Source organism: Cebus imitator, unplaced genomic scaffold (assembly GCF_001604975.1).
Source record: "Cebus imitator isolate Cc_AM_T3 unplaced genomic scaffold, Cebus_imitator-1.0 Scaffold72, whole genome shotgun sequence".
Classification (NCBI taxonomy): domain Eukaryota; kingdom Metazoa; phylum Chordata; class Mammalia; order Primates; family Cebidae; genus Cebus; species Cebus imitator.
The window spans coordinates 3,605,856-3,629,077 of NW_016107387.1; the positions used below are offsets into that span (position 1 = coordinate 3,605,856).

Sequence of the window (23,222 nt, forward strand, 5' to 3'; positions counted from 1 at the left end):
AAAAAAAAAAAAAAAAAAAAAAAAAATCAAAAATTTAGAGAAAATCAAATCTGGAGAAATTAGAAGACCTAAGGAAACATTTTGCTTTTGAATAGAAAGGAGAACGACAAGTTTTTCGTGAACTTTGTTTTCAAAGTTTGCCTGCACCATTTATTATATGCTACATTATCTAAGTTCTAAAGAGGTATTATGAAGCGCCAAAAGCTATGAAATTAAAGACCCAGAACTTAATTATAGTCCTCATGCTTCCTAGAGTAAAATAATCCTCAACAGGTTATTGTGAGATTCAACTGAGCTATGATCACAGTAAACTATTACTTTGTAAATCTCCGTAAACCATAAAGTACTATATGCGTGTTAAGAAAATAATTTTTAAATTACATATCTGAAAATTGTGTCTAATGAGCCTCAGATAACTGAAAGTACTGCAACATTTTAATAGAAGAGAATAATGTAGAAAACTTTATAAGAGTTTCTCTCAAAATTCCTATCAAGTCATGGTACAGGATAAGCAGCCAGCATTTTGCGAAAGCCACCTTAGGCATAAGATATTTTTTTTTTCTGTGACAGGGTCTGGCTCCATTCCCCAGGCTGGAGTATAGTAGCGCAATCATGGCTCACTGTAGCCTCAACCTCCTGGGCTCAAGTGACCTCCTAACTCAGCCTCCCTGATAGCTACAGCTAGGATTACAGGCCTGTACCACCACACCTGGCTTTTTTGTTGTTTGTTTTTAGAGATGGGGTTTCGCCATGTTGCCCAGGCTGGTCTCAAGCTCCTGGGTTCAAATGATCCATCTGCCTGAGGCCTCCCATACCCAGGGATGCTTAATTGCTGAAAAGCTGCTACAAGATCATAGTAATAAAACTTTTCTAATAAAGACTGGCTGAAGTTCCTTGTGGAAAGCCTTCAAGCATCAATATGAACTTTTGAAAGAAGGTAGCTCCACCCTGAAATACGGATGTTTCCTTCACTCTATTGTCAAAGGTGAAGGGGGTAGCAGGGGAAGTCCAGAGATTAATAAAGAGAGACTTTGTTGAGAGAAACTTGTAACAGAGGCTCCTAGCCTAAGGGTGCAGGAAGGCGGGTGAGCAAGCCTTTTATAAGCAGAGACCATACAAAGAGAAAAGGAAAGTTGGGGCAGGAAATGTCTGTGGTTAGGGGTTAGGCACAAGTGGCAAGGGTCTGGAACAAAAATGAAGCAAACACATTACGGTGCTGGGAAGTTCACAAAAAATTAGCTGGATGTAGTGACGAATGCCTTATAATCCCAGCTACTTGGGAAGCTGAAGCAGGAGAATCTCTTGAATCCTGGAGGTGGAAGTTGCAGTGAGCCGTCATGGCGCCACTGCACTCCAGCCTGGGCAAAAAGAGCAAAACCGAGGTAGAAGCGGGGAGGGAGTGATTAATATTTCGGATATTGAGACATAAATAAAGGCAGACGGAATGAAGTTAGACTTTCACCAAGAACTAAAAACCTACGAATGCTCTTAGCCTCATTAATATGGGGATGTACCCACGTAACATAAGCAGTTCCAGATGAGGAACCCATCAACAAACTTCAAATCTCGAAGGGAGCAAGGTAGTCCGCGAGAGTATTTTAAGACACTGGGTCCCAGGAAGACTAAGTTAAGGGATGGGGTATCATGCCGTCTACATTTCTTTATACACTGCTATGCTTTATTAATCAGGTTACATTTTGATATTACATGACTAGAAGTACTGGGCATTTAAAGTCTTCCAGGCCACCCTAACTACTCAAATTATCCTAATTAGCAGTTTTTTTAAGTTAAAAATGAGAGTTCTAATGAGTCGGTTTCTATACAAGGATGCAAAGGAGGCAGCAATCTTGCACTTCCTCTTGGCCGGCAGGACAAGGTTGAAAAAGCTGGCCAGACAAGATAGGATTAAGGGGGCTGCCCAGTCCCGCGGGCCTCTAGGCACTGTTTTCTCTCTTCTGAGCTGTGGGTGTCCCCGGGGCGAGAAGCCAGCTGCGCTCACCTAAGCCCGCGAACGAGGCGGGGCGTCCCCAGCGCTCGGGACTGCCTGGCCTCGGCCCAGCCGCGCAGCCTGGACCCCTAAGGCAATCCCCTTCACAGTCCTCCGCGGTCCCGTGGTCCTGCGGCCCCATAGCACCGCCCAGGCCGCGCCGGACCCGCCTTCAGCCGCAAGGAACTACCTACCGTGCGCCGGCCCCACGGCTGAAAGGCCCTTGACTACCAGCTATGCAACCGCGCCACCATCGAGCGGGACGGACAGAGCGGCTCCTTCCGACTTCCGGAGGAAGCGGAACTTTACCGGAAGTCGCGGGGAGGGTTAAAGGAGACCTGTGTCCGAGACTCATGGCGATGCAGGTCTTAGTACCAGGGCGAGTTATGTGGCCTCTGGGTGGCCAGTTTTGGCGCCTCTTGCCTCGCAGTTTCAAGCTCTGGGGCCCGGCCGAGGGGACTGCGAGAGTCTTTCTCAGGCAGTTCTGCGCGCAGCAAGAGGAGGCGTGGAGGGCCTCGGGGCTTCCTGGCTACTCCCGGGGAAGTCGGCCCCTCTGCACGGCGACGCCGCCACCCCCAGGGTTGTCCGGGCCCGAGCAGAAGGGCCGCAGAGACCCCTGGCGCCCCTCGAAGCCCGGGGTGAGTGCATAACCCTTCCGGTGCTTGTCGCGGCTGTCGCCAGCCTAGCGGCCACATCTCACTTAGTCGTAACCTCAGACACTACCCCGCCTCCCCTAAAGTTGTCCTCAGCTTGGGCGGCTTACCTGGGTCAAGGAATCTCATCCTGCATTTCCCGTATTTTGCCGGGAGTCCCAGTCCTCGAGAGAGAACTTGAGAACTTACACGCTCTCCACGTGGCTAGGTGCCCGGACTTGGATTTTATGGTAGCTTTTCCGCCAAAAAATTAAGTTTTGGGTTTTCTTAAGGGTGTGAACCTGAAGTTTACCGTGATTGAGGAGTCAGAACACTTTTATAATTTGTCATCTGAACCCCCTTCAGAGGTTCCATGTATAAGTTGAAGTTGAAAAAAAAGTGGAACTTGGTTATGTGTGGATATGCCTTTTTTGGGGGGTTTCTCTCGAATTCCAGTTCTGACCCAGAAAGAACTTGAGAGCCACTATCCTCTTTTAAGAGAAGTGGGTTTTCGGAGCTGCGGGAAAGTTAATGAGTTAGGCCTAGTTCCCCGACATCTTCCTTATTTGGGGACTTGAATAAGAGTACAAAGAATTAATGGGTGTGATTTGCAAGAAGCTCCACTTTTACATGCCCCTTATAGTTTGGCTTTGTTACTTCTGGAAGTCAGAGTTAGGTTAACCTCCCAAATTTGGTTTGGTTTATATGTATTCTTAGTGTCAGCACAAGCAGATAATTATTTTTTTGTTTGTTTGTTTTGTTTAGGTTTTTTTTTGAGATGGAGATTTGCTCTGTTGCCCAGGCTGGAGTGCAGTGGGAGAGACCTTGACTCACTGCAACCTCCGCCTCCCGGGTTCAAGCTACTCTCCTGTCTCAGCCTCCCGTGTAGCTGGGTTTATAGGTGCCCGCTATCACGCCCGGCTAATTTTTATATTTTTAGTAGAGACGGGGTTTCACCGTGTTGGGCAGGCTGGTCTCTTAATTCCCGACCTCAGGTGATCCACCCACTTCGGCCTCCCAAAGTGCCGGGATTACAGGCGTGACCTACCGCGTCCTGTTTTTAAATGACGATTGGAGCCAGGGTGACACGTAGTCACAATTATGGTACTTGAATTTTTGGGGGTTGTTTTTTTACTCGAAGAGAAACTGACTTAGGGAACTTTCCTCTGGAGATGAGGGCCTTTGTAATTCAGATTTCAGACGAAACTGCATCCACAGAAACTTTGGGCATTTTCTCATCCCTGAAGCATTTTGCGCATTTAACAACATCATGGCCTGTGTATATGTGTATTAAAAACCACTGTTGTAAGTTTATATGGTTAAATGTTTGCATCTTACTAGAATTTTTATTTTTGAAATCCCTGCCCCAGTAGCCTGTTTCCTGGAAGTCTTTAGCAATCACATTTGCTGTTGGAGGAGCTTTACTGGCTGGAATGAAGTACATCAAGAAAAAAAAGGCAGAGGGTAAGTAGATATCATCTGGTCAGCACTGAATAAAGTTCTTCCCGGCTGTGGACTACCACCTTTTTTGTTGTTTTTAAGCTTTTTTTGAAACAACTTTAGATTTACAAAAAATTGCCAAGATAGCATAGATTCCATATACTTTTCACCTAGCTTTCCCTAATATTAACTAACACCTTGCATAACCATGGAACATTTTTCATAACTAAGAAATTTAAAATGGCATACAACTATTAATTACATGACAGATTCTGTTTGTATTTCACTTATTTTTCTGTCAGTGTCTTTTATCTGTTCCAGGATCCAAGCTAGGATACCACTGCCTAACAATATTAAAAGATATACAGTGGACAGATTTGACTGGGCAAGATGAAGTCTGGAGGGTACAAAGATGACTGAGATGCAGTCGAGTCTTTGAGGTGCACATGGCAGGAAAACAGACAAAGAAGTAAAGGATTTTACTAGACGCAATTCTGCCAGGCCATAAGGAAGCTTAGCATGTTCTGAGAGCAAAAGGAAGCCCCAGCCTTGGGATTTGAGAAGGCTTCCTAGAGATGAGGCAAGGAGCATAGTGTGCATAGATACTGCATACACCCTGTGAATAAAAGGGAGGTGAAGAGAGCCTGATCAGGAAATTCCAGGAACTGCTGTGGATTAGCATCTTGAAATATTTAGAAATTGTTTATAAGAACTTTATATTTTAGTGACTATCCTAGGACTTTTAAGATTTGTTTTAGAAGTTTTTAGGTAAATCTTTATTGTTTAAATCTTTCTGTTCTTTGGAGTCTCTAATTAGCAGTAAGTTCCTTTAGTTTCACAAAGAAACAAAAGCTAAGAAATTTGTGGCGGGAAAATTCTAGAATATAGAAGGTTTTTTTTGACTTTAGTTTGGAATTTCAGGTGCAATGTTAACATTTGTTTTATTGAAAAAAATGTATTATGAAATGATCTTTAAAGTCTGCCTAAATAATTCAAGAGTGTTTATTTACTGACATGTTGCCTCAATCAGCTCCAAATACTTTTTGGTGTATTTCCTATAAACATGGACCTTCTCCAAAATAACCACAATACAACCATCAAAATCAGAAAATTAACACTGATATTTTACTACTGTTCAGTCTTCAGACAGTCTTCAGGTTTTGATTAGAGTTCAGTCTTGCAAGTTTTCCTACTTCATGTCTTTCATAGCAAAAGAATCTGTTTCAGAACCAATATACCTTGTACCTAGTTGTTAGCTCCTTAGTCTCTTCCCAGGCTTTAACAATTTCCCAGGCTTTAACTGACTCCCATGACCTTGACAGCTTTGACAGTTACAGGAGAGTTATTTTGTAGAATGCCCCTTAGTTTGGATTTGTCTGATGTTTCCTCATTCAGGTCATTCAGGTTGTGTACCTTTGGCAGGAGCATCACAAAAGTGATGCTGTATTCCCCTAGCATCTGGTCACATACCACATAGTACCAGTTGTCCCATTACTGATAATGCTCAGTTTGATCACTTGACTAATGTGTGTCTAACAGGTTTGCTACTGAAAAGTTACTCATGTAATTAATGGTCTTTTGTGATTTGTATTTATATGTGTATACTTACATATTCTGTTCCCCTTCAAACTCTCAGTGTATTCATTTGTTTATATCTTTGGACTTGTTTGCTATGTATTCATTTAGTTTTAATCCATATTCTCTTTATTTTGATGCTCAAGTTGTCCCAGATTGACTAGTGGGAGCCCCTTCATGCAGGCTTTGTGTTTCCAGTGTTCTCTGAGTTCTGCTTTCCTTCTGCCACAACAAGAGGTTCTAGCCTCATTTTACTCTTTCTTTGCCGCAACCCTGATGTCAGCCATTTCTCCAAACATCTGTTTCCTTTTAGTGAAGAATGATATTTAGAATTCAGGTTCTGGGCTCATGGTTCTTGGTGTATGTCTGCTCCGTGTCTTCTCAGTGGACATGGTGAGAAAATAGATGTATTTATGTACATCTGTATTTCTTTTATATGTATATCTATATAGATAGAAGCTCACACTAGCACCTCCAGTTTATTTCCAGTACTAGTTGACTCCCTTGCCTATTGTAACTCTTTTGTCTTTAATATATTCATTTATTTCATCAATTTCCTATGTGTAACTAAGGTCCCATCACCACTGTCCTCTCCTCATGCAGTTGACCTCCTCAGCACCCTCAGGACCAGACTCCCTATGCCCTGCCACCCACTGCACCCGGCTTGGGTTCAGACATTCAGCTCTAGGCCGCTGTGGCTCCTCCCTGCCCCCAGCGTGGACGCCTAAAATGGCTTAGGAGTCAACTGTTGCTGAAAAAGAAGAAATTTTTTTACAGCATACCATAGCATTTCATTTGATTTTATCGTAATGTTTTGTGCTTATTTTTCTGAAAAGATTTTTTTAGGTTGAAAACTGAAACTATTTTTTCCACATTTTATGCCCCCAATGTGACTAGCATAGTACTAGCCGTATGTCAGGTATTTGAGTACCTCTGGTTAAACTGACTTTTTTTTTGGTGTGTATGTTTGTGTCTCTTTAAGCGGTAGAAAAGGAAATGAACCGACACATCGGCAAGCCTTTACTCGGGGGACCATTTTCCCTCACAGCTCATACTGGGGAGCCTAAAACTGACAAGGACTACCTGGGACAGTGGATATTGATTTATTTTGGCTTTACTCATTGCCCTGATATCTGTCCAGAGGAACTAGAAAAGATGATTCACGTAGTGGATGAAGTAGGTAAGAAAGCCGTCACTAACTGTATATACAAAGTATATGTTTACTTAGTGTTGCTATGTTTTTCATTCACATTCTTGTATTATTGTTAGGTGGGGTTTTGCAATGATGTGATTTGTAAGAACATAAAATCTCAGCATTTGGCTTGTTTGGCATAATTAGTGGTATTTATAAGATTTTCATAGTCTAATAAGCAGTAAGTTCCTTTAGTTTGAATCCTGTGACCTTATTCTCCACCAAAGGAAGCTTGTTTTGACATTAAATGTTAGCTCACTTAAAAAAATGTCAGCCTGGCCTCCCTTACCTCTGCTTTTGTGTCCCTTCCTTTATTGTAGCCTTGCATCACTGACACTGCCATTGCCTCTTCCCCAGTGACTGTGACGATTAGATTAGGAACCTTTGCAATGGTCTGTAGTCTGTGGCATTTTACTAGTACTAGCAAGGAGGAAGGGTGCCTCCTCCATAAAGTGAATTATTTCAGGATATTCAGTTCTTATTAATAGTTTACCTTCTTGCCCTTGAGATACAGTGGGAATGAGAAAACCTACAGATATTGGATTGGATTAAGAGTTAAGCAGCCACATGATATTATCCAGGGTAAGAACATTTATGTGCTGGTGCAGGCATTTGATAGGATGTGCATCCTTCTGTTATCCACCACAGATAATACTACCATATATGGGTCTGCTCCTCCTAAAGGCCATCCCATCCCCTTCCTCTTCCTCTTCATCTGAATGTTAAGATGTCCCTCTGAGACCGGGTGTGGTAGCTCATGTCTGTAATCTTAGCACTTTGGGAGGCAAGGCAGGTGGATTTTCTGCAGGCAGGAGTTGGAGACCAGCCTGGCCAACATGGTGAAATCCCGTCTCTTAAAAAAAAAAAAGTTCCTCTGTTTCCAAAACGCCTAGCTGTCTAGCACGTCCAATACTCTCCTCTTATTGCTGGTTTTGTCTTTTCCCTTAGGGTATGAATACTGACTAATTGGAACTCTCTTTCAGATAACATTCCAACTCTGCCAAATCTAACTCCACTTTTCATCAGCATTGACCCAGAGAGGGACACAAAAGAAGCCATCGCAAAATATGTGAAAGGTATGTTTTATTAATAATACTTTACATTTATTTAGCTCTTTGAGTTTTTGAAATACCAATTCACTTGAACCTTACAGTGCCTTGTGAAATAGGACTAATGGTATTATCACCAATTTTATGAGTGAATAAAAAGCTGAAGCTAGGAATTGTTGTTATGGATAGTCAATGCATAAATAAGAAACGGGTTTCTCAATTCCTGATACAGTACTCTTTTTATTTTGCCAGAGAAAAGATTTGAACTTGGCCTTCATGTATCAACTAAGTTAATAGAGCCTTGAATTGAGAGTAAGGACACATTGCTTCTAATTCAGCGCTGTGACTCACTCTCTCCTTTGTAAAATTAGCACAAACATATATTCTGGAAGTATGTTCATTGGGAGATTAAAGATGAATAATTAAATATAAACATGCTTTGAACTCAGCACGTTTTAAAATTTAAAACATTTATTATGACAGGCTGAGTGCCGTTGCTCATGCCTGTAATCCCAGCACTTTGGGAGACTGAAGTGGGTGGATCAGGAGGTCAGGAGTTCGAGACCAGCCTGCCCAACGTGGTGAAAGCCCATCTCTCCTAAAAATACAAAAATTAGCCGGACCTGGTGTTGTGTGCCTGTAATACCAGCTACTCAGGTGGCTGAGTCAGGACAATTGCTTGAACCCATAAGACAGAGGTCACAGTGAGCTGAGATCACACCACTGCACTCAGCCTGGGTAACAGAGCAAGGACTCTATCTTAAAAATAAATAAAACATTTACTATGACAAACACATAACTTGTTTAATTGACGCATAACAGTTGTACATATTTATGGGGTACAGAGTCCCTGTCCTCCCCTACCCTTTTCAGCCTCTCATATCCGTAGTTCTTCTCTCTACTTCTATGAGCTAACTTTTTTAGCTTCTACATATAAACGTGAACATGCAGTATTTATCTTTCTGTGCCTGACTTTTTTCATTAACATATTAATAGTATCCTCCAGGCTCATCTGCATTGCCACAAATGACAGGATTTCATCCTTTTGCATGGCTGGATAGTATTCTGTGACATATGTATACCACATTTTCTTTATCCATGCACCTGTTGATTATTGTTGGATTTCATGTCTTGGCTGTTGTGAATAGCGCTACAGTAAACATGGAAATGCAGACATCTCTTCAATATACTGATTTCATCTCCTTTTAATATCTACCCAGTAGTGAGATTCCTGGATTGTATTGCGGTTCTGTTTTTAGTTTTTTGAGGAACCTCCATACTGCTATCCACAATGGTTGTACTAATTTACATTTCCATCAACAGTGTATATGAGGTATCTTTGCTCTGAATCATTATCAGCATTTGTTATTTTTTTGTATTTTTGGTGATATTCAAATTGGGATGAGATACCTAATTGTGGTTTTGATTTGCATTTCCCTGGTGATTGGCAATGTCGAACATTTTTTCATATACTTCTTGGCCATTTGTATGCCTTAAGAAATGTCTATTTAGATCATTTGCCCTTTTAAAAAATGTTATTTGTATTTTTGCTGTTGAAACGTTTGAGTTCCTCGTGTGTTCTGGCTATTACTTCCTACTCAGATGAATAGTTTGCACATATTTTCTCCCGTTCTTCAGGTTGTCTCTTCATTCTGATAATTATTTCCTTTGCTGTGCAGAAGGTTTTTATTTTGATATGATCACATTTGTCTATTTTTGCTTTTGCTGTCCGTGCTCTCAAAACCTTATCTATAAAATCTTTTCCCAGACTAATGTCCTGAAGTGTTTCCCCTATGTTTTCTTCTAGTAATTTTGTAGTTTCAGGTCTTACATTTGTCTTTACTACATTTATATTTGATTTTTGTATATGATAAAAAATAAGGATCTAGTTTCATTCTACTACATAGGGATATCCTGTTATCCCAGCACCATTTCTTGAAGAGACTGTCCTTTCCCTGCGTATGTTCTTGGTGCCTTTGTCAGAAATCATTTGGCTTAATTTCTTGGTCCTCTATTCTGTTCCATTGGTCTGTATGTCTGTTTTTATGCCAGTAGCTGCTGCTTCAGTTATTACTATGGCTTTGTAGTATGTTTTAAAGGCAGGTAGTGTGATCCTGCCAATTAGTCTGCACTTTCTTCTTTTTGTTTAAGATTGCCTTGCTTATTAGGGGTCTGTGGTGCTTTCATAGGAATTTTAGGACTGTTTTTTTCTACTTCTGAGGAAGGCATTTACTTTAAATGGAGGAGTTTCAATCAAAACATCTTTGTATGTTTGTTAAAAGCTGTTAGGCACTTTTAAAGACTATAAATTATAGTAGAATTGAGGATGAATGCTTAGATTCTAATTCAGCTTGTGAGAGTGGGCAAATTTAATTTCTCTAGACTCAAGTTTCTTCAGCATATGTGCTTAAAAATCAGGAATCGGGGCTGGGAGCAGTGACTCATGCCTGTAATCCCAGCACTTTGGGAGGCTGAGGCAGGTGGATCACTTGAGGTCAGGAGTTCAAGACCAGTCTGGCCAACATGGTGAAACCTCATCTCTATAAAAAAATATATATATGAAGAAAAAAATCAGGAATCTGAATTTTAATTATGGTAACATTGATTTAATAACTGTAAGCATTAAAGAGTAGTTTTATATTTATGTTTATTATATGATACATTCAAATACATATCGTCTAAAACTTTGAGGTTATTTAAAAATATGTTTTATGAAGGATCTGCTGTATGTATAATTACTTTTAACACATTTATGAAGGTATAATTGACATGCAATAAAGTATAGATATTTGAAGTATATAATTTGTTGCCTTTTGTAACTGAAACCATCCCACAATCAAGAGAATGAATATACCCTGTTACCCTCAAAAGTTTTCTTTTCTCTGTGTTAATCTCTCCTGTTTTCCCTCCCCAGTCTCCTGTTTGCAGAACTGCTTTCTGTTAAAGATTAGTCTGCACTTTCTGTGTATCATAGTTCATTCCTTTTTGTTGCTGACTAATAAATAGTCCACCAATGGACATTTGAGTATTTTGCATTTATTGGCTATTACAAATAAAGCTGCTAAGAACATTCATGTACACGTTTTTGTGTGGACACATGCTTTTATTTCTTTTGCATAAATACTTAGGATTGGAATGGTTGGGTAGGTGTATTTTAACTTTCTAAGACAGTGAGAAACTGTTCTCCAAAATGGTATATTTCTGCATTTCTGCCAGCAGTGTGTGAGAGTTCCAGCTCCTCCACAGCCTCACCACTCTTGGTGTGGCTAGTCTTTTTAACTTTAGCCACTCTAGTAGGTGCTTAGTGATGTCTTGTTGTGAGTTTAGCATACATTTTCTTAATGACTTAATGTTAAGCTTCTTTTTATGCTCTTACTTGCCATCTGTATTACTTTTAGTGAAGTTCGTATCTTTTGACCACTTTTTATAGAGTTCTTTGTTTTTGCATGTATGTGTATTATTTATATTCTGGATGCAAGTTATATATGTGATTTGCAAATATTTTGTGCCAGTCTGTGGCTTATCATTTCAGTCTCTTAACAGTGCCTTTCAAACAGCAGTTTTCAATTTTAATGAAGTCTAAATTTACTAGTTTGTTGTTTTAATATAGTGCTTTTGGTTTGGTATGTAAGAAATCTTTGCCTAACCCAGGGTTATAAAGGTTTATGTTTTCTTCTTGAAGTTTAGAGTTTTTACTACATATGCTTAAGCAGAATTTATATCTACAATTTACAGGTTTGTCAGAAATTTGGGCAATAGCACAGTCATTTCATAAAGCAGTAAAAACCAGGTATTTATGAACTCATTGAGTTATACACAGTCTTTAATTTAAACATGTGTTACATCACAAAAATCACATATTATTAACCAAACCATAATATCCCCAAATGAGTAGACATTTGAGTTGCTGTACCTAAACAAAATACCAAACTTTATGGTAATTTTCATCAGCACATAGTGATTGATGATGTAGTCATTACTAGTTGCATTTTGGGGAGATTTTTAAAACTTTGAGTTGGTATTTAGAAAAAATGCAGTTTCAGCAATTTAGTTTTTAAAGAAGTTTGAATGTGCAGCTAACTCAGGCTTCGTTCACGTTTCCCCTTAGTTACTCAGAATAGGAACAAAAAGCCTGTCTTTTCAGTATCTGAACAATTTATCATTTAGAATGAGTTCATCCAAGGAAGAAAAATTAGCTTCTGTACCTTTAGAAGAAGGAACTGCTGTTAAATGTTGGGCTGTCATTTCAGTAGTTTGATGAAGCCAGGTGTTTTAAGTGACCTTTACCAGTTCACTTGTATAACTTCCAAAAACTTAATAGCAGATACATGCTATGAATGATTTGCCCTTATTTCAGAACTTTGTTATGATTGCGATTTGGGAACAATTAGTATTAATTTACCAGTTCTTTATCAGAAGTAAAGAGTAGAACCTGATACCAGTGTTGAAATTATCTGCAGGAAAATAAGATACAGGTATTTTGACCTGATAAGAACTTAGTTGTGAAGTAGATTTTTTCCCTCATTTGATGCCGTAAAAAATTTGATAATATTTTTAAGCTTCAGTATATCTCACAATTACATGTAACTACTTTTTAAAAATCAATTTAAAAGGTGTTTTAAGTAATTAGAAAATATTCCCTCCAGATCTTTACTAGATAGTCATAAAAGGATTTGACTTACATATTACAAAGGAGAATTTTCCTTTGCTCTTTGTGAATCTCTTTTCCTTTGAATCCTGAAGAAATGTTTGCGGGCTCACAGGAAGAAGGTGGCAGTAGACCTGCTTTACAACTGATACATTTTTTGAAGTAGAGATGGTGGTTTTACTGGCTTCTCATTTTTCACTGTTTCTCTCATAATTTATTTAGAATTTTCTCCCAAACTGGTTGGCTTGACTGGCACCAAAGAAGAGATCGATAAAGTGGCCAGAGCTTACAGAGTGTATTACAGCCCTGGCCCCAAGGACGAAGATGAAGACTACATAGTGAGTAAATAAATGCCCAGGTTTTAACCCATGCACCAGCTTCCAGATCCCAAATACTCATACATACAGCTCTAAGTGACTGACTGGGTTCTCAGAAGAAAGAAAACCTAAGATTATTGCAAATTCCTTAGGATATATATTTTTTTGAGACGAAGTCTCACTCTTGTTCAGGCTGGAGTGCAGTGGCGTAATCTCAGCTCACTGCAACCTCCTCCTCCTGGATTGAAGCGATTCTCCTGTCTCAGCCTCCCAAGTGCTGGGATTACAGGTGCACACCACCACACCCCGCTTATTTTTTATGTTTTTGGTAGAAAAGGGGTTCACCATGTTGACCAGACTGGTCTTGAACTCCTGACCTCAAGTGATCCGCCTGTCTTGGCCTCCCAAAGTGCTGAAATTATACACGTGAGCTACCACACCCAGCCTCCTTAGGAATTTTGAATATTTGAAAGGATAATAGAAGCATTTTTTTTTTAATTTTTTATTTCTTTGAGACAGAGTCTCACTCTGTCACCCAGGCTGGAGTGCAGTGGTATAATCTCTGCTCATGTCAACCTCTGCCTCCTGGGTTCAAGTGATTCTCTTGCCTCAGCCTCTCACATAGCTGGGATTACAGGAATGCGCCCCCATGCCCAGCTAATTTTTGTATTTTTAGTAGAGATGGGGTTTCGCCCTGTTGGCCAAGCTGGTCTTAAATTCCTGACCTCTAGTGATGTGTTCACCTTGGCCTCCCACAAAGTGCTGGGATTATAGGCATGAGCCACTGTGCCTGGCCAGAAGCATGTTTTTTAAAAGATGCTTGTTTGATTTATATTCATTGTTCTCATAATTTAATTGCCTGTTTTTCTCTTATAGTGACACATAGGATTTTAGGGCAATTTAAGATCAGGTACTTGGGTGCCATGTTGGACATCAAGAGGAGCCATCATTTGGAACAACACTGATTTTAAAGAGATTGTATTGGTTCTCACTATGTCCCCAGTGTAGAGGTATCAGAAATTGCTCCTTTGGAGAACCAGTTTTAGGCCATGGAGAACTGCATTTTTAGGTTGAATGAGAATTCTGAAAAGCAAAAGATAAATTATCCTAAGATAGACTTTCTATATGGTTTATTTGCCCATCAACTATATCTCTTGCACAATTAGGTGTGCTTTTTAATGATAAGGAACAGAAATTCTGTTGTACTTGTGTAGCTCTTATATTAAAGAACTGTCTTCATATTCATCAGCACTGTCCAGAAGCCTTAGTTAGGGTCATGCCCAAGTTATTTTATTACTTATCAGTGGTTTCACAGTGAAGCACCAAAAAAGGGCATTAGCACCACCACTATCCACCAATTTTCCTCTCAATTTAGACATTTTTCTCCTCTCAGATTAAAAGTTGGTATTGTATTATAGCATTATTTCAAGTTTTTTTCTTAGTTGTCATACTCTGTTTTTTTCTGTAATATTGGTTGGGCATTGTAATCATAAGGGTCTTTCTAGCTGTGAATCTGGTTTTGTAGAAAGAAAGATGGGCAAGACCCTGAATCACTGATCCACCAGCTCCCCATGGCCCATCCCAATAGTGAGATGCAGAGGGAATGGGATGTCTCACTGCAGTGCTTTGTCTCTACAGTCCACTATGGTTTCTCTGTCACCTTTGAACCTGGAACATGTGTGCCCCTGGAGCCTACAGCCTAAATTCAAAGCAAACTTCTGGCCCATTTACCTGAATTAAGCCTACATGGTAATCTTGTCTTCCAGGTGTACTGCCTCGTAGAATTAGGGAAACTTGGATTCCTTGGAGAAAAATGAACATTTTCCATTAAACCTTAAGTGTAAGGAAAGTAGAGGGACCCTCCTCTGTTTTCCACTTGCTGTTCTAGCAGAATGGGAGAAGAGCAGAGGGCCGCAGTGGCCAAGGGAGGAAACTGTAGAAAAAGGACTTCCCAGACTTCTTTCTTTATAGAGAGTTGTATTAACTGGTTTTGAGTTTATCTGATGATGATAGCAGGAATAGGCGACCTCATCAGTCTGATTTCCAGCATTACATGAGTTATATTAAATTGTTTAAATGTATACAGTCCTAAACTAGGTAACACTCCTTAGTCTTATGCGTAGATCTCATAACTCAGAGTCAGAAAGTCATAAGTCAGAAAGCAGTTGTACAAATAAACAGCCTGTAAAACTTAAATTTAAGACATTCAGTTACAGTGACGAGATTTTGCTGAAACCAAAGTGCTGCTCACCACAAGAATGGGGTTTTGGTTAGACTGCTATCAGATACCCAGCTCTACTCAACTGCCCCTCTGCATTTTCAATTTAAAATACTTTAACAGTATTTTAAATTGAAGTTAAAGAACTGTGTAGCCTGCCTTACCTGGTTAGTGTTGATTTGGCAAGAATGTATCGTTCATGTCTGCCTGTAACAGCAGTGGACAGCTAGGTGCCAGTGAGATCATAAACAAAGCCTAGGCTTTGGCCCTGAAATTTATACTTACAAGGCAGATAATCCAGAATATGGATATTAATTTTTTTAATCTTACAAATCTTATGGACACTTCTTAGACCTTGTAGAATGTATTTTTGGTCCCATTTTGAGAAATACTGGCCTACTGCCATAAAAATTTGACTTTTAATGAGATTCAATGAGGAATTCATTGCTGTACATTTGCTAAACCATCCAATAGGGGGAGACATTCTCCAGCTCCTTAGATTTTTCATTAGTATGACTTCTGTCCCTTGAGGTCACAGATTTTCATCCATAGAATAGTTTGGGAAACTTCTGTTATCATTTAAGGACCTGCAGGAAGTAAGGGGGTACCTTCAAGGTTAACCTTGAGATGTAGTGGAATGAAGTTTTCTTAATCTCCAACAGCAGCAACAGAAGGTAAGCTTCTGGCTTCTGAGTGAACTCTTCAGACTGATCAAACTGGGTTTACCAAACATTTGGGATGCCATAGAAAGGTGGATCTGTACATTATTGCAATACATATATGTGTGTGTGTGTGTGTGTGTGTGTATAATTTTGTATATATATAAATATATATATATATAATGCAACAATATTACATTCTTACATAGGTATTAGAAAATACTTTTCAAAAAAGAAAAAATGCCTTTCAAACCTAAATGTTCAGTTTCCTAATAAAAGAAATGTGAATTGTATAATGAGGTAACATTTATCATCTATTAGCTCAGCAATAGTTAGAAGATTTGAAAATTTATTGTCAAAATTGGAAAAGCAGGAAATACACCATTGGAGTAAATTTGGAACAACAGGCACTCTCATGCCCTGTTGACAGGAATTAAACCCATGCACCCTCTTCAGAGGGCAGTTTGACAGTATTTCTCACATTTAATGTGATAATACTTTTTAGGCCAGAGATTCTAGTTTTTGACTTTATCTTACAAATATACCCTATGGCATTGTTTGTAAAGGGAAAAGACTGAAAATCCAGTAACCATTTTTTAAGTACTGTGTATAAACTAATGTAGAACAATGTCCAATATATTGTTAAATGAGAAGGCAAGTACTGTATAATGTATTGTTACTTGTGTGTATCAAAAAAAAATCAGTGGTAGTGGATATATACATGTGGTAGCTGCAGAGAATTTCTCTGGAAGAACACAGAAGGAACTGGTGGCATTGGTTCCCTCTGAGAACCGAGGCACTCTGGGTGTGAACGGGGGGAGGAACATTTTCATTGTATAAATTTACTGGATATTTTTCTATGTGCATATATTACCTTTTCAAAAAATAACACAGTAAAACATAACTTGCACATTCGAAAAAACTGAGTTGTTGCTCTCCAGTAGATTTGGAGCTAGAGGCAACATGGTGATAAAAGTTTGTGGACTTCGAAACTGGACAGATCCTAGGTTTTAAAGTTAGGTGTGGCACTTAGCATTTGTATAATTTGCTCTTTCCAGTGTGTGATGTCTTTTGTGGAGGGGAATACCTGTTTCATGGCTTAAGATGACATATGAAAGAATTTGTCAGTGAATGCTAGTGTCCTTTTTCTATACAAGGAAGTACTAGAACTTGGAAGACCTCTATGTTAGAATAAATGTCAGTTTGCTCTGCCACAACCCAGAGGAATATTGAGGAGTGACCTCTGATAAGTTCAACAGATACAGGTAGAACAATATTTTTGTTGTGTACTACAAAGTAATTTATATTAAGAACACTCAGAAAATAAGCCCCATATACTGCAATTTGTTTTTTTAACAGAGAATAGAGAAAAGGAAGAAATCGTGAGAAAGACAGATGTAAGCTACAGAGTAAGAGAACTGGAGATTTAATTCTGATTTCTGTATCAAATGTGTGGAGAAACATAGACCCCCTCTCTTGCTCCTATAGTGAATTATTCCACAGCACTTGGAATCACCAGTTGTTGGTGCTCTTTTGGTGCACATTCTTTCCTTATGTGGGTAGGCAAGTGCTCTTTCCATTTGCTATCTTATGAATGTGTGTAGAGAAAAAATAATACCCTCACAGATATAGAATGTATGCTGGGGTATATTTGGGAGGTGTCTCCAGTTTGGTATTTGTAGTCACATTCCTGTCTTTCTTTGTCTCTCGAGATAGCAATCAAACCTGCAGTCAATTCTAAGGATTCTAAGTGCCAAATCTCACTTAAGATTGGATTTTATGGAAGTGTCTAACTAAAAAAACTGATGACTAATCTAAATTAAAGTTAGAGCTGGGAACATTTTAGGACTTTGCGGGGAAAGTGGATGCTGAGTTTAAGATGACTCTGTGGTTGGGGGGCAGCATTTATGGCTCCCAAGGATTTGCCTTCCAGGTGATTGATTGATTTCAGATAGGATTATTCAGTGGAGAAGGAAAAAATATCCTTGGCGAGAAAAATGTTTATTTTCCTGTTTCTATTTGAATTACTAATATTAAAACTAAATATAATTCAAATATATAGATTATTTAAACTAGTGGTTACTTTTCTGGTTTCTTCTCATAAACTATGGTAAGCAGAATTTTGGCAGTAACGAATGACAACCAGCTTTTTCTAAAACATAAGGGAATATACCCAAGAATTTACTAAAGAAAGCAGTTTTTCACCAACACTTAATTCCACATGATGTCTTTTTGTAACATGTTTAGGGTCTGAGGAGATATCTTACTCAAAAGTGAAGGTATTTCCCAACAAGCATTGCTATTCCACAAACATTGACTGCCTTATGAAGGCCTGCGGCAGCTATTTCTAAAAAGGTGAATTCTTTTCTCAGAGATTGCGTGGATAAATACATTAAGGATTAAACCAAAGGAATTTCAGGTTCTAGCTGATGTGACAAGCAATAGACAGTGCAGATGTCTAGGACACAAAAGATTTTAGACAATCCCTTGTTAGAAATTTGCTATAATAGGCTTAAGCCTGTTCCATAAATAACAGATGCTACAAAGGTTATTTAAACATTAATGTAAAGTTCTCTTACCTTGCAGCATATATTCAGTAAAATAAGCAACTTACTTTGGTAATCTTTGTCACATCCTCTCCCCTTTTCTCTGCAGGTGGATCATACAATAATAATGTACTTGGTTGGACCAGATGGTGAGTTTGTAGATTATTTTGGCCAGAACAAGAGGAATAGAGAAATAGCTGCTTCAATTGCGACACACATGAGGACGCGCATGAAAAAGAGCTAGCTGAAGCAGTGTTGCTGGATGCAGTATTCTCTTGCTAAAGAGGAAGGATGCTTTGTCTTACATAGAAGCCTTTATAAATATAAATGTATGTATATGCAGTCTACAGAATGGCCTTCATGCCATGAGAACATTTCTATTTTGGATGGGGATGTTACCCTTGGGTTCAGCCAAAATAGATTCTTGAAACTGTAAAGATGACAACCCAAAGTCTCCCGGGAAGCTGTGGTGAGACCAGAGGACCAAGTTGAAGTGCAGCCAGTGAGGAGCAGACCCCGCGGAAGGAGCAGGGAGAGGCACAGCCATTGCATTTCTGCCTGTGAACAGCCCCCACAGCAGCTTCGCTGCCTCTCCATTGTCTTGGACCCTTGCTCAAATAGCTGTGGGACTGAATTTCACGGAAAAGATCATGTCCCTAGTGCTCTTGCTTCCCTCTTCTTGAGTTCTTTGTTTTTCTGGGTTCTTGGTGGCTATTAAGTCAGATTCGGATCTTTGCCATTCAGAGTTGATACTTGAAAACTTGAGTTTTCCTTATTAATGAATATCACTATCAGATTTAACTAATGAAGAGAAAATTTATTGTTTGGGGGGAAAAAAACATTAGTTTGATTTCTCTAGGGGAGCTTTCGTGTGATTTTTAGCTAAGTGATATACCAGGTTTTCAGTGACATACCAAATGGAAATAGGAGGATATTGATCATGATTGTGATGGTGAGTACCTTTCTGCATATACTGGATTGTACTTTGTGTAAAATAAACGTATATTCAGTTTTGCTTTTCAGACAAGCATGATCTTTCTCATGCGTGATGAGTGGATGGATAGATGGCCACACATAGGTCTCAGGGAAGAGACCCACAGGCTCCAGAGGGCAGGTGGATGGGATGCTCGCTGAACTGCAGGTTCCCAGACCCAGAGCTGAATTCACTGAGTCTGCAGTGTGATGCAGAGAACTGCTTCCATAACATATCCCAGATGACTTGGATGCTGGTAGACCGGGCACCATGCCCTAAGAACGTGTTTTCTGGGGAAATAACTTGTTTGGCATGATGGCTTAATGCCTATTATCCCAACACTTTGGGAGGCCAAGGCCAGAGGATTGCTTGTGATTAGGCCTTCAAGACCAACCTGGGCAACACAGTGAGACCCCCTTCTCTACAAAACATTTTTTTTAAAGTGGCAAGGCATGGTGGCACATGCCTATAGTCCCGGCTACTCAGGAGACAGAAATGGAGGATCACTTGAGCCCAGGAATTCAAGGCTGCAGTGGGCTATCATCACGCCACTGCATTCCAGCCTGCGCAACAGAGTGAGACTCTGTCTATATATATCTATGTACAGATACATAAGTTAATTAAAACTAATTTAAAAATAAATAAATTTGACCCATCTTCTGGTGTGTCAGCCATTGAAGAAAGTGATTATTGAGTGATAGAATCTTGGCTTTTGTTTCTAAATTTAACTGCCCTGGATGCCAGGGTTTGGCCTTTTTCTGCCAGAAGCCGCTGCCTGGGGGCAAAGGTCTCTGAACGTTTTTCAGTAAATCCTAAGCTGCAACAAATATGCCTAGTTATACAACAAATTCTTTTTACATGTTTCTACCTGCATGCGAGAGAGGCCTTTTGGTTTTTAAATTATCTTCTCAATACTTATGTTAAACCTAAGTATTTATATCAAAGTGAAAGTATGTGAAAAAGAAAAAACTATGCTAGTTATAGGTTGAATAATGTTCCCCAAAATTTATGCATTGAAGCCCTAATCTCAATACTTGAGAATGTGACTATAACTGGAGATAGAGTCTTTAAAGAGGTAGTTAAATTAAAATGAGGCTGCTAGGTTGGCCCTAATTCCATATGACTGGTGTTCTTAATAGGAGATCAGCTGGGCATGGTGGCTCTCGCCCATAATCCCAGCACTTTGGGAGGCTAAGGTGGGCAGTCAGGAGCTCGAGACCAGCTTGGCTAACATGAGGAAACCTGGTCTCTACCAAAAATACAAAAATTAGACAGGTGTGGTGGTGGGCACCTACAATCCCAGCTACTCGGAAGGTTGAGGCCGGAGAATAGCTTGAATGTGGGAGGCAGAGGTTGCAATGAGCTGAGATTGCACCATTGCACTCCAGACTGAGCGACGGACGAGTGAGACTCTGTCTCAAACAAACAGAAAAAAAGGGCTGGGCACAGTGGCTCATTCCTGTAATCCCAGCACTTTGGGAGGCCAAGGCAGGTGGATCACCTGGGGTCAGAAGTTCAAGCCCAGCCTGACCAACATGGAGAAACCTCGTTTTTACTAAAAAGTACAAAAATTAGCTGGACATGGGAGCGGGCATCTGTAATCCCAGCTACTCGGGAGGCTGAGGCAAGAGAATCTCTTCAACCCGAGAGGTGGAGGTTGCAGTAAGCCAAGATCACACCGTTGTACTCCAGCCTGGGTGACAGAGCAAGACTGTGTCTCAAAAAAAAAAAAAAAAAGTAGGAGATTAGGACACACAGACACAGTGAGATGACCATGAGAAGCCAGAGAGAAAACAGCCATCTACAAGCCAAGGAGAGAGGGGTTGCCAGAGAAAAAGAACCCCACCAACACCTTGAGGTTTGCCTTTCAAGCTCCAGAACTGTGAGGAAATAAATGTCTGTTGTTTTAGCCACCAAATCTGATAAGGCAGCCCTAGCAAACTTGTGCAACAGCCTGCTCCTTAATAAACATGCAAGATTTAGTTTATAGAAACCAACTCAGAAGCAGTTGGTTTGGAATGACTTTCCTAGGAATCTGGTCAATAAAGTGAGGAACTAACTAAAAGACTGTTCTCATTTAACAAGAGATTAAGTATCTCAAAGGCCAAATCTTTAAAAAGATTATCTGTTTTAAGCCACAAAACATTTGTGTGGATCCCTTTGCAGCAAGTTTGCTCTTAGATAAAATTTAGTCTTCATTCTCAGCTGTTGCAGGTTAAGGCTTGTGCAATGATCCAAAAAGGGAACAGCAGCTTTTGGAGAAACCTTTTATTTATTCTTCATTCTAGTGTCAAGTTTAAAGACTTGAAGTCAGGATGTTAGAAGTGGGGAAGGGAACCTTAGAGATGTCTTCCAAGTGTCCCTGTTTACGCACAAGGGGCCAATCTCAGAGAATTAAGGTGCAAAACTCAGGCCCCGATTTCTAGGTAGGTTCCTACTTGTTTTGCTGCTATAGTGCGCTTATGGTGACTATGTGACTCCAACCATAATGGAGGTGCCATATGTCAGTAGGGCAAACTTTTTCAACGGTGAATCTTGGAAAATCAAAAGCAAGGCTTTCAATGGAAATGTCTTGTAAATCTTTACCTGGGTGGGTTAGAGTGTTTTCATTAGACTCTTTAATAGACTTAGTATTATAAGAAATGCCATTTGTTTATTTGAAAATTAAAAGAATCCTATCAATGCAGTAGGCGTGAATGTACTTAATGCGTCTGGCTGTTCATGAAGCAGCTGATATCTTAAGTATAAGAGGTGAGATTTACTGACTACCAGTAAAACCTGAGTTGGGAGGCTAATGCGTACCCAGTAAAATGAGTTTAAGTCGTAAACGCATCTGTATAAGATTCTTTAAAATAGATTTTATTGTTCTTAAATTTATGCTTAAAAGAAATTAATATTTCCAAACCTTTCTTGTTTTATATTTAGCACAATTTAAATCTCTGTATATGTGTATGTGAGCTACCTTTAAAAGAGCAGTCACCATACAAGCATTTTTTTACCCGTTTCATTTGTACTTTGTTTTTTTTCTTCTGAGATGGAGTCTCGCTCTCTTGCCATGCTGGAGTGCAGTGGCGCAATCTTGGTTCACTGCAACCTCCTCCTCCCAGGTTCAAGCGATTCTCCTGCCTCAGCCTCCTGAGTCGCTGGGACTACAGGCACGTGCCACCACGCCTGGCTAATTTTTTGTATTTTTAGTAGAGACAGGGTTTCACCATGTTTGCTAGGATGGTCTCAATCTCCTGGCCTTGAGATCTGCATGCCTCAGCCTCCCAAAGTACTGGGATTACAGGTGTGAGCCACCACGCCCAGCCTAGTTTGTACTTTTTGCTTACCAGTTAGGGGTTATATTACTCTGTAATGGAATGGATGGTTATTTCTATTCATTAACAAGATACAAGTAATAGCCTCTTTGGCCACATATTCCTTAATAACTAACCTTTAGAACTTATGGGGGTAATTATTTTCTCTTCACTTTTCCAATGCATTTGAAAGTTTGTTGGCTCTTCTTCCGTAATTATACTGTATTCTCAGTAAAGAAAGTTTGGTATACAGAAAAGTTAAAGGAAGAAATTTTTAAATCACTGTTGTTCTGCTACCAAGAAATAATACTTGGAGGCATTTCCCTTCAATCTTCAACATGAAGATGCTAATGTCCCCCCTCATAAGGGGTTTTAAAGTCACTCAGTCTGTGTACTATTTCATGAGAATATTTATGTGCATATTTAACTGAAAGAAAACTTGAGTTTTCTTTTTTGTTGTTGTGGATATTTTGAAACTTATTCAAAAAGTGTAATAGTTAACTAATTAGCTTCATGTACCCATCAGCAAACTTCAGTAATTACCAACATCTAATTTTGTCTGCACCCCCACCCACTGCCACCCCAGCCCATTCCCAGCATGTGCGTCTGAAAGAGACCAACTCTGTCTTTTACAAACAACCACAGTTAGCCAGGCGCTATGGCTCACACCTGTAATCCCAGCACTTT

At 39.7% G+C, this 23,222-nt stretch overlaps 2 protein-coding genes across 6 annotated transcripts in view; one reads left to right on the forward strand and one right to left on the reverse strand.

Moving 5' to 3' along the window:
* Positions 1-2,273, reverse strand: part of ADPRM (ADP-ribose/CDP-alcohol diphosphatase, manganese dependent) — a 12,467-nt gene extending 10,194 nt beyond the window's left edge. For all 5 annotated transcript variants that reach the window (XM_037739580.1, XM_017531413.2, XM_037739581.1 and 2 more), the window contains exon 1: positions 2,182-2,273. The gene's annotated coding sequence lies outside the window, so the exon portion shown is untranslated. The remainder of the gene's footprint in view (positions 1-2,181) is intronic.
* Positions 2,274-2,287: 14 nt separating this feature from the next.
* LOC108306477 (protein SCO1 homolog, mitochondrial) lies at positions 2,288-19,285 on the forward strand. Its single transcript, XM_017531419.2, has 6 exons — positions 2,288-2,625; positions 3,993-4,083; positions 6,617-6,814; positions 7,810-7,902; positions 12,746-12,861; positions 18,373-19,285. Exons 1-6 carry the CDS (start codon positions 2,341-2,343, stop codon positions 18,505-18,507), a joined length of 918 nt encoding a protein of 305 aa, XP_017386908.2. The 5' UTR covers positions 2,288-2,340; the 3' UTR covers positions 18,508-19,285.
* Positions 19,286-23,222: the final 3,937 nt, after the last annotated feature.